Below are 12,415 nucleotides of genomic sequence, written 5' to 3'. Positions count from 1 at the left end.
GAGAAGGTCCAGAAATAATATTACATCTTCTATTTTAAAATTAGCAGGCAAAACTATACAATTCACATCTGGAAAATCAACCAGTTGACAGTGCATTTGTCCCCAAGCCAGCAGGCATGAGGGAGGGAAGCGGTGTGCCTCCGTGGGACGCTTCCCTGCTGGAGAATGAGTTTTTCCGAGGTAAGTCTATGCATGAAGTTGCCTTTGGAACTCCCAGTACTAAAGCAAATAATATTATAATTACAGTTTGTATGAAAATGCTCAAAACATACCAAACCCTGGACTTTATTTTTGAAGTCCTCTTGTTTACTTTATCTAAAGAGGATGCTGTTCTATGCTATTATCACAAATATTAAAGAATCTTACGTTTATTTATTTATTTTATTAAATTTTATTGGGGGTTATTGGGGTGTCGCGTCCAGTGCAACAAAAGTTGTGGGAAGCAAGAAGGGCAACGCAGGGTTAAGATATACAGTAGCCAAGAATAGAGTGCAAGCGGGGCCAAGGGACTCCAGCCTCAAAGGACTGAGCCCCGAATCAGGCCAACACATAGCTTTTATTGATTAACAAATGAGGAAGTAAAGCTTGTTAATCTCAAGATCTGTGAATTTCACACATTATACTAGGAAACTGATTCAAGCCAATCACCCTTGCCTGCAAGCAGTGGAACCATAAGTCTCAGGATATATGTACCTCCCCAAGTGACAAAACCTTTATGCATATGAATAGATGGAGAGCTGATGTTATCACATCATTGAATCTCTTCCTAAGCAGGATGTGGGAAGGAATGTAGCCACAGAGGCAGAAGCTCTCCTTAGCCAGTGGAAGGTGGGGGTCTGTGCCCACCTCTATCAACCCTGTGAGTTCTCCAGGTGGCCCCTATGTGACTGTGTCTGGCTTAGGTTGTTCCTTCCTTGAGGAATCTTACTTGTCATTGATTAACCAGCCATCCTTTGGGGCCAAACAGGGAGACATAATGTGTAAACACAAAGGTGAAGCAAAGTCCATGAAAGGATCCATCTCACAAACTCTCTTTTCTTTAGGAGTAGGTACGATGGGGACAGACGGGTAGGCTGCTGCATGGCAACATTGGGGAACAGTGTGTTTCTCCAGGGCCCATCAGCTCCAAGTCATTGTCCTTCAATCTAGTTGTGGAAGGTGCAGCTCAGCTCCAAGTCCAGTCGCCATCCACTGTGGAAATTGAACCAGCAACCTTGTTGTTGAGAGTTCACACTCTAACCAACTGAGCCAGCCGGCTGCCCCTCCAGGAGCTTAGCGGCAGCTCATTGTCTTCAATCTAGTTGTGGAGGGCGCAGCTCACTGGCCCATGTGGGAATCAAACTAGCAACCCTGTTGTTAAGAACTCACTCTCTAACCAGCTGAGCCATCCGGCTGCCCCAAGAATCTTATATTTAAATATGATCTAAGCAAACATTCTAATATCAAGGCTGATAAATCTATGGTAATCATGTTGAATATTTAACATCAGGTGAAAAGGAAATACAACTTTAGAAATACGTCTATAAAGTATACTGTTATTAATAAACTTTTATTGCTACTGATTAGGACCTACCTAAATGCACTGTGATGAAATATAATTGTTATTAAACAATTAGCCTTGGGTCATAGATAACAATAAAGACTGAAACAGATTCCAAAAGTACTACATGCTATTTTTATATAAGCATAGCTCCCCTTTACAGAGGTTATTCTGTATCAAAATAAGCCTGGCCATTTGACAAGTGAACTCTGAAGTCATTCACCAGCTTTACCTTGAGGAACTAAATTCAATTTGCAAATACAATGACATCACCTTGGCCCCATCGTTGGGATGAGTAGGGTGGTGAGAGACACCCAGCTGGATAGTCAACCTAGGGACTACTTTTAGTAAGATGGTTCCTGGCAGAGAACTTGCTTCGGAAAAAAGACCCAAAGGAAAATCTCTGTTTTAAGACAAATGTTTTGCTAGCAGAAGAGAGCTACTGTTTATGAAATGGAAAAAAAAAATGAAAAATGACTTGGCTTCTGAAAATAAAGAGAAGCAGAACAAACTTTTTTTTTTAACCTCAAGAGTAGAGAATAAAACAGCATTGTTAATTTGGGATTCCAAGTGACTTTGAATAATTTAAAATCTTACTGTGGAGATGTTAAGAGTGGTTACCTCTGGGGAGGATTCCAGGTGATTTTACTTCTTTTGTTATGCTTTCCTGTATGTTTTACTACAATGACATTGCTTTTGTTGTCAGCAAAAAAACTATTTCTGAACAACTTGAAAGAGAGAACAGAAATCAAAGAGATTTTATTATAAATCTACCTATTTTAAAGGTAGATTTTTACTCATTACATAGTTTTTGTTTTTTAATTTTTAATTAAAAAATTTTTTTGTCCCACCTTATAGTTTGGCATTGCTTATTTTATTAGTGGATATGTGAAGTAAATTATTTCAGAGACTGGAGGTAAATATTTCTTCATTGAAGCATTGATAGGATGATTCCCTAAAGAATTCCTTAGTTAAAGATCCTTAATGCTCAAGGTTAGTTCTTCTGCTGGCTGTACAGACTTAATACCGTGTTTCTCTGAAAATAAGACCCAGCCGGACAATCAGCTCTAATGCGTCTTTTGGAGCAAAAATTAATATAAGACCAAGTATTATATTATATTATATTATATTATATTATATTATATTATATTATATTATAGACCCAGTCTTACAGTAAAATAAGATCGGGTCTTATATTAATTAAGGAGGTCACTGGGCCCTAATTTGGATACCACTCTCCAGCCTTGCCACAGAGAGTACATTGTTTCACAATGGCAATTTCACATCCTTGTAACATTGTGCACTCATAGTGAAATCATCCTTTCAACTCATTAAAAGAAAAAATGAAAAGTGAATTTTTATGGCGCAGGGTGGCATTGTACAGTGGTTGCTTGCAAGGACTCAGAAGACAGACTGCCTGGATCCACTTACTACGTACCTGTGTGATCTCAACAACTTATTTAATTGCTTTGTGTCTCAGTTTCCTCATTTGTAAAATGAGACTAGTAATAGTACCAATCTCATCAGGTTATGTGAGGGTTTAATGAATTAATAAATTAAGTGCTTAGAACTGTGCCTGATACAGAGAAAGTGCTATGCTAAGCAGTCTACTTTTTTCAGAGAAAACAACCTACTATTAGCATATCATTTAACAATATTGTATAGAACTTTAAATTTTATGTATTGCTCAAATCCATCCAAATAAGTGTGCTTATAAATTAGGTGCTAAACTTTTGGTGGTAATGCTGTTTTCTTAGCAGTATAACTGAGAAGTCACATATTATTTATAGACTCTAATTTCTGTTACAATCCTCTGAGATAAACACAGTTGGAAATGTTTTAGCTACATATGATACAAAAGATATACCAAAAGAAACCATGACTAAAATTTGTTCTTATAAAAAAAGAAAATGTAGCTTTATGTCCTTAAGGCATTATGGAAGGTTAACTTTGAAAAAGTATAATTTGGAAAAGTATGAAAAAGCAACTTCTATTACAGGTTTGTAAAAGTCAGACTAACATAATCAAAACTAATATCACCACACTTATGATAATATTACAAAAATAAAATTATAAATGATTATGTTTCTTGAAGAGGGACCTCAATAACTCAAATTATTATTAGAGTATAAAATGTTATGCAAAAAAGTTCACTCATATTCTCCTTTCAGTTTTAGATGACTTGGATAGCAAACTGGCTCAGGAACAATATCCAAGTTCAGTGAATACCACAACACCTCTCAACTACGGATCAAGAACACAGTTCAGTCATTTTTACTCCAGTGGGAACAGACATGGTAATATCACAGGAAGGAACAAAAATCACTATAACGAAACTTCTAATATGTCTATCTATGATATCCTAAGACCAAGAACTCCTAGAGAAGGTTTTAAAACCTTTTCTCCTAGAACACGGACAATTTATGATATGTACAGGACGAGGGAGCCCAGAGTCTTAAAAGAAGATTATATGCAAAAGAATACTTTTGGTAGTACTTCTCTGTGTTTTGATAGCAGGCAACGATTAGCCTCACCAGCCACAGGGCATTTCACAGCAAGAAGCTTACATTTTCCAACCACAACTCAGAACAAGAGTGGATTTATACCACCAAACCACCAGCAGAGCCCAAAGAGAAGTCCTTTATCATCCATCATATGGAATAGATCAGATTTTTCTAGAGATAGGCAGAACCAGGAAGAGTTGCTGACGGCACCATCACCAATGGAAGTTGACCCTGCTGACCAATATACATATCCCAGGTGTTTTCAGGACAAGAGGAGATATAAATTTTACTGTTCGCAGAGTGTTTACCAAAATGTTGGTTTAAATTCCCCCACAAATAATGCAATGAGTCCTGACCCATTTGAAAACTCAGAGAATATGCCATTCTACCATCAAGACAACCCATTTGCTAGATCTTTCTTTAGCAATACCTTTGGACGAAGCAGGGAACAGAGATTTGGACAAAGTCCTTTTTGGGGCCAGCAGGAAGAACATTCTACCTGGTCTGGCTTTCATCAAAGCAGGAAAGCATTCACTTCTTCTGACAGAGACTTTGAAATGACTTCACCTGAAGCAAGTAGTGCATCAGCTGGTCATGGCCATAGTGTTTCTTCTCAACATGGGGGATCATTTTCTCATAGTTACAGAACCAATGTTTCCAGAGACCAAGAAGAGCCACATCCCTGGCAATTTGATTCTCAGACATCCACACTGGAGAGCATGGAAGTGTCACAAGGTAATGAGAACCAGATGACTCATTTCAACACACAAAATGTTTGCTCCGTGACTGGTTCAAGCCCCATCAAATCTGGTGGGTTAGAATGTCAACAGGACAGCTCTATAGAAGTACATGTCAACAAAGATCCTTACTCATTTGGAATTGCTCAGACTCTAGTATCCTCATTCAGAACTTCCTTCCCCCAGATTCCTGATGACAAAGGGACTTCTCAGAGTCCCAACTTTCAGAATTCTACAGTCACTTTGAAGAAAATTAAGCCTGCTTCTCTTCCAATGAGAAACTACACAGAAGTCACTGTGACCAATAGCAATTCATTTGATTCTCCACCTCTTTTGGAAAGCCAACCCAATATTTTGGTCACAGGAGTGAATAACGAGAAAGATTTGAATGAATCTGTTTTAGAAAAAGACAAACAACTAAACAAGATGGACCACACAAACACAGCAAGTGAAATGCCCCAACCTGTTTCACAGACAGTAACCTCTGACCCTTTGGCTGATTTTCAAAATCCTCTTTCCCAAGACTCAGCCAAGAGCAACAGATTTGTTTTTAATACGTCTACTACAGTAAGTTCAAAAAAGTCACCTAGCGTCACTTCCAGGAAAGATATCTCCAAAATTCACATATCACAGAGAGATAAAGCCAATGAACTAAAAACAGATAAGAGTTATATTGAAAACAGAAAACTTGGCTCAGCAACATCCCTTTCTTTCATTCGGGAAAGCAGGATACCATCATCTTTTTCCAGCCCCAAACAAGGTTGTCCCCAGGAATTAAGAGTAAGTAATGAAGATATTTCAAGCATTATTACAAATAAGCACTGGAGCTCCGAACCTACTGATAATCAAAATGTACAGGCTCCAGCAAAGCTTGCAGTTTTAGAGACCGAGAAAGAACAATGTTCCAAAACTCATTTAACCAACGGTAGCAAGTCAGCTGCCAGTCACAACATCCCATGTGATTCCTTATGTCTGTCATCAGGTACACTACCAGATTCCTCACCATCAAATAATTCTTTCCTTAATGCACTGGTGGTTCCTTCAACTACAGTGTTCTCCAAAAAAACTCCTTCAGGCAAAGATCCATCTCAGGGAGAAAGAGAAGAAAAAGACAATGATAACAAGAATAAAAATAATCATTTAGTCCCAAACCCCTCAGAAAATCAAAAGAGTGATCACAGCTGTGTGCCTATACATAATGAAGTGGTTGATGTTGTCAAATGCCCTCCTTTCAGGGTTGGAAAGGTAAAAGGAAAAGTAAGACGACGTATATCCTATATTGAAAAGTTAAGCAAAACAGAAAGTAAATCAACACCCACAAGTGACAGCAGTAGCTTCAATGACGTGAATCAAAGTGATTCCAAGGCTCCTGAGCATCACACAATTTATTGTACCTTACCAAGAAAAACAGCCAGTTTTCTCATCGATAGCAGGGAGTCAGAAAGTAAGATGGTTTCTTCATTTAGGAATGAGCCACTTCCACTCCAAACTGAAAATAATGTGGAAAGTCCAGTAGGGAAGGACACAGCAAGCAAATGTAGTCACAGTTCTTCTGTGTCAGAAAGCAGTTGTTCCAAAGTAGTTTCAGACTCAGTCTCAGTACCACATGAAGCCACAGAGCGAATGACAAATATGGCAGATATTGGATCTGCTTCCATTAGAGAAGGACCACTTCCATTCCTCATCAAGAGGGCTGTGTCATGTCCTTCAGGGGTACCAGGTTTCTCAGTTGTAAGAGATGAAAGAAAAAAATGCTTGGTCTCAGACACAGATGCTTCTGCTGTAATACTAAGGCCTTGGGAGAAAACCATTAATCCTTTGGAAAGTAACTCATCTGTTAGGGATTGTTCTTTAACCAGAAGACCCCACCAAAAGGAATACCCTCAAGAATGCACTGAAAAAGATGGTAAAATGGCTGCCTCCAAGACAGGTATATTTTCCCTTTCAAATGAAAACCCTTTACCTTTTTCTTCAGATATGTCAGGGGAGAAAAGTGGGAAAACATTACATAACTTTAAGACTACTAGTATGTTTTCTGTTTCTCGTGATGAAGATAATGTAAAATGTCTTGAGGTAGTTTCAATATATTACACTCTGCCAAGGAAACATAGCAAAAAATTCCGTGACCTCCTTCAAAAGTATACACAAAATATCGATTCACTTACAAAATCAACTGAAGTGGGAACTGAAACATTTCCTAATGTGTTAGAAAAAGACAAATTAAATTATTCTACACAAGAGCAGTCAGGAACACCTTCATCTGAAGATCTAAAGATACAGGTCAGCTCTTCTCAGGAAAACAGCCATTGTCTTTCGCACAACACTGAAAATGTGACTGTTTTACAATTACCAAGTATTGGACCCTCAGAATCTACATTCCAGGAAATGGCTTCTATTGAAGCAGATGTTTCTCATTGTAAAGGAGAATCTAAAACTAGAGAGATTTCCCCAGATAACTTAGCTAAAAAACCTCTAGGTGATTCACAAAACAGGAAAGAGAGAGGGAAAAAATTGAAAAGTGGAACACTGCATACTTCATCAATGCTTCAAGGAAAAAAAGTTACAGAAGAGAAATCTGAAAATTACGAGAAATCCATTAAATCAAGTAACAGTGGTCCTTCAAATCTTCCAGCCCACTCAGAAGAGAATGTTGAAAATCCCCAAACCAGAAGAAGTTCTGGGGAGTGTGCAGGTAGCGATATAGCCATGACAACTACTGGAAGTAGAAAGTGTCTTCAGAAAGATATTACTGGTATAGCTAAAGATGACAGCTCCAATGGATCGCAGCCTAGAAAAGTCAGAGGGGAAATTGCAGCAGATTTCCAAAAAAAGACTGAGAAAGCACTTTCTGACTCAGAAAGCCAAGTCTTTGCTCTTACTCCAGCTTTGCATAAACTACAGCTTGATAAGGAGACTTATTCAGGTGAACAAGATTTAGACAGTTTGCAGTTTGAACCCAGAGAACTACCACAAAGAAGTCAGGAGTTAAATTTGACAGAGAACAGCAAGGCTAAAGATGAAAGGCAGAGGTTGGCATGGGATCAACTTTCACTTCCTGCAAGAAGTAATGAAAATGAAACCAACTTGGATAACCTAGAAAGAGGGAAAAACAGATCTTCAGTTAAACACAGACTAGCAGCCAGGTCCAAAGCAAGCAGAAAATTTCCAGCTAAAGACTTAAGCCCCAGAAAGCATGTAGGTGCTATTTTCCCCCAAAGCGGGAACAGCTCTGACATCGCTGGTTTATCTCTTGGCACACCAGAGTGCAACCCGCGGTCCTCTGAGCCTGCTGCAATGTCCACAGAATCCACGGGTGAAAGTGGGTTGAGTAATGATGGACTAGATGTGGAGATATCTGACAACCCTCTCCAGGTAACCGTAACACCCAACAGAGAAGCTTCTACACACTTAAGCAATCAGAAGTCTAACAGCATTTCACAACCACATCAGAATGAGTTTAAAAATATCTCAGAATCAAGACCAAACTATGAGAATTCTAAAGATGTGACAGTAGCTCAGATTTTGGAAAGAGAGTCAGGAACCCTGGTCCAACCCACACTCACCAGCCGCAGGGAAGCAGACTTCTTTGACCATCAGAGGGGACTGAACCGTCATTTTCCATTGGAACCTGCAGAGAAATCTATAGTAAGCATGCCGCTGGCCAGTTGTCAGCAACAACAAAGGAGTACTGCATCTCTGCAGTGGGAACCTGAGGCACACCCCTATCGTTCAAAGAGTTTAAAAAACATCAGTGTACACGGTGATGCATTTCGCAAAAGTCATCCTCCAAAAGCCAGGGAGCGCCATTTTTCTGAAAGCACTTCTATAGATAATGCCCTAAGCCGACTGACCGTTGGGAATGAATTCTCAAACAACAGTGGGGACAGTCAAAGATTCAAATTTTTTTCTGAACTTTCCTCTTACAATGAAAATGAAAGTTGGGCTTTGTACAGTGGCAGGACAAAAATGAGTCCCAAGTCTGCAACATCTATATCCAGACCTATCGATTATGGGATTTTTGGGAAAGAACAACAGTTGGCTTTCTTGGAGAATGTAAAGAGGTCACTCACACAAGGAAGATTATGGAAACCCAGTTTTCTTAAGAACCCTGGCTTCCTGAAAGATGATGTCATTAACTCTCCTAAACCAACAGAGTTATCAAGCTCACGTTGTCCCAGCACTCAGATGCCAGGAGATGGCTTATCTCCAAGTGTACCACTTAATATCTATGAAGAGGATCCAATAGACTCAGATTGTGACACAGACACAACCACAGATGATGAATACTACCTGGATGAAAATGACAAAGAGTCAGAACTATGAGGACTTTTCAGTAAAATGCACAACCTTTTCACCAAAAGCTTATAATGGAAATAAAGTGTAAATGTGTATGTCCATGGGGAGGACAGATATAAAACTATCTATCTGGGAAGGCCCTGCTCTGAAACAAACCAATTTTTTTGTTGTTCCCTCCACTGCCTATATACACACTTCCTGAATTCTAGAGCAACTTCTTCCTGTTTTGAGGGATTCTCTGCTGTTTTCTTCCTTTGTATATATGTCATATAATATATCCTTGGCCTTCCTCCCCCACCCCCAACTTAGTCTCTAATTTGCTGTCCAATTTTGGCTTTCTGCTGTACTTTCCCCCTAACTTTTTTTACACTTTTCATTGTGATTTACAACCCTAATATCCCAAGCACATACGAAACTTACCAGTTACCCAGCACAACTGCAAAACACTATATTGCCTCCTCTGGTCCATAGCCCATAATCAGGCCATTAAATAAAATGTAGGGATAATGACAGTGGAGTAAATATTATCATCCTGTTTGACTCACCAACATTTAGGAGATTTAGGGTTTGGGTTTTTGTTTTGTTTTGTTTTTTCCTTTCAAACAAAGATAAGGGAATTTTCATGAGGACATCCTATTATATCTATAGTGGAGCCAGGGAGGCAGATGTTTGAAGTGCTTGTTGAGATTATAGATGAGAAACTGAATCCCTAGTAAGCCAAACAACACTTAGTACTCCTAGGAATTCCTTTGAAATAGTTTGTAGGAATTGGCTGAATTGCTAACAACTGAATTTTAATCAAGTCAAGGACTGAGCCAGGCAACCTGAGTGTAAAGAAGGTGGCTTGGCTGTGGAGTTGCTGCTTAGGGATGAAATATAACTGGGGAGGGGAGATAAGTAGACACGACTCCATGAGACTCGTCTTACTTCAGGCCTCTCAGCAACTGTTTTTTCCCATTTCTCCAGAACTATCCATTTTTCTATTTTCTTCACTTCCCATGTGGGGCATTTTAGTCACAAGTATGGGTGGTAGGCTTGGCCATGTCCCTAAAGTGCTGCTAAATCAGATCTGACTCCCTGAGATTCACAGGCTTCTTTGCCAGATCATTTACCAAACCCTTGGGCAATTAGAAGGCAGAGCTTTTAAGGGCTTATCACTACGATTCTTTCAATAATTTTTTTAGACTAAATAACTTCTCATACCCCCTGAGAACTTGACTTCCCTAACTCTTTAGTTGCTGTGCAGCACTTCTGCAGATTTCTCTCCTCCTAATCAGAATAAAGACCAACAAATGGCAGTGAAGAGAATTTGCTGCAGAAAGTATGCCAGCCCTGACCGTAGTCCTGTGAGGGTCAATATGAGTGGACTTCTTGTTTGGTTTATATTGGCTCCTGATCTAATTTTATTTTCCGTTTTTCTCACCTCGTCTGTTTCATCCATATAAATTAAGGATAATGATAGGTGTTGGTAAGTATATAAAGATCTGGAACTGATCAAGTTCAAGAAAGAACTATACTATCATTATCTTCTTAATCATTGCCTAGAAGCAAAATGCCAGGGCAAGTTCACATTGTTCCCATGCAACTCAAAACTAATGAAGATGTGGCAACTAACATGAAAGCTACTCCTTCAATCTGTAAATTGTTTTCAACTTCAGGCTCTGACCAGTCTTGAGCTTAAAGAGACAGATAATAGAATTTCAAATCAACTCTTCAGAATTTTTCAACTTAAATTTGTCTAGTAAAGAATAAATAACATTTTGTTCTTTCTTTTATGTATATTTGTAAATGCTACCTTTCCCTATTTTCTATTTATCTGATTAAGTAAAATTTTCATAAACCATGACCTATGTTTTTATGTAAAGATATTCAGTTAATATTTTAATATGAAGAGTCTTGACTTTTTTTTAATGATCAGCTTACAAGTTCTATTTCAGCAGATACTCAGTCTACATGTATGCTACAAAAGGGGAAATGAAGTTTGCTTATATTTCACTGAGTTTAGGCTGTATTGGTATTGTAACTTGATGTCTTTAATGAAACTGAGTTAAAGTGACAATGAACAATCACTTTGGGGCCCTGGTTCTTTGCACTAGAATCTACGGTATCTGAACTCAAAGGTGATTTAATGGTCAATACTCACTTGCACTATTTGTAATGTTTGCTTGTTCGTTTGGCTCAAGAATCAAGAACACAGAAAATTCATGAAAATAGCACCTTCTATAGTTTTATACTTTTATAAAACACTTCGTTAAAGAAGTATAGCAAATTTCTATGTATTTTAACATACAGACTGCTGCTTTTTAATATTCATTTTTGATGTAGCTATAGTAATTTATGTCATTTTTATAGTTACAACTTGTTTTCTAAAAGATGTAATCATTATTAAAAATGAATATTCACATAAATGGAGTAAACCACGAAGGAATCAATAAAAATAAGCACCTGATAAATTATTAACTTGGTTAGATAATGGACTTCTATAACCATAAATTTTACATGTAAAGTCCATTTAAAAGAGGGCTTAATTAGATTAATTGTTAGACTTTCTTCTAAATAATTTTTGGTCTTACATTGTAAATACATTGATATTAATAAAACTTCACTGCTACTAACAAGGTTTTGACTGATGGGAAGTCAATAAAAGCTACTTTGTGTAGGAGGTGACTATGTGCTACTATTGGAGGTGGTGAAAGAAAGTCCATGTAGGTTGCGGTAAAGATGGGAATGAAATTGGAAAAGCCACACCTCCATAAAAATAATATACTCCTTTGAATGCCGGACGGTTAAAGAGGCCTTATTGCTCAGAGTTTATTGTTAATAATAGTAATAATGCTTCAGAATATCTGACTTAAATGTACAGTGTAAATATGTAAATATTTTACCTTCTAAGCAAGTTTGTAATGTATTACTACTTCGGAGCTCTGTGACTGGCACTTCTGTGTTCTGAAACAAATAAGCCTTAAGCACTTTTGTTAAAATGTTGTCAAATAATCCTTTTATGTACTTGTTCTCAAACCTGTTCTCTAGATATTAAATGTGTTATAAGACAAAGTGCAAATTTAAAATAATGCCTGTGCTGAAATAAATGTTTTAAATAGATGTGCTGCTTGACTTAGTGTTTATTCCCATCCTCAAATGATGATTTGTAAGTGTGAACATTTCAGGAAAAATAACAAAAGTAGGGGTGGGATACAAATCTTTCTGGTAGCTATTGAATGAGATCAGCTATATGAGTATATTGAAAAAAAGCGACTTCTCTCTTCTTCTATTTGTACCTAAAAGCAACCAACCTATAAAATGAGATCATTGTACCTGGTTGCCTTATAGAGGAGGAA

General features: G+C 38.0%; 1 protein-coding gene across 3 annotated transcripts in view; it reads left to right on the top strand.

The window, feature by feature from the left end:
• Positions 1-12,179, top strand: part of EXPH5 (exophilin 5) — a 72,645-nt gene extending 60,466 nt beyond the window's left edge. For 2 of the 3 annotated variants that reach the window (XM_019718717.2, XM_019718718.2), the window contains exons 5-6: positions 45-180; positions 3,712-12,179. In XM_019718717.2, coding sequence (XP_019574276.2) covers positions 45-180; positions 3,712-9,104 — 5,529 coding nt within the window. In that variant the 3' untranslated portion in view covers positions 9,105-12,179. The remainder of the gene's footprint in view (positions 1-44; positions 181-3,711) is intronic. The other variant, XM_074335528.1, reaches the window with a different exon arrangement.
• The last annotated feature ends 236 nt before the right edge of the window (positions 12,180-12,415 follow it).

Source organism: Rhinolophus sinicus, linkage group LG06 (genome assembly GCF_036562045.2).
Source record: "Rhinolophus sinicus isolate RSC01 linkage group LG06, ASM3656204v1, whole genome shotgun sequence".
Taxonomy (NCBI): Eukaryota; Metazoa; Chordata; class Mammalia; order Chiroptera; family Rhinolophidae; genus Rhinolophus; species Rhinolophus sinicus.
Note: the sequence above shows the minus strand (reverse complement) of the source record. Positions and strands in the feature narration are given on the sequence as shown.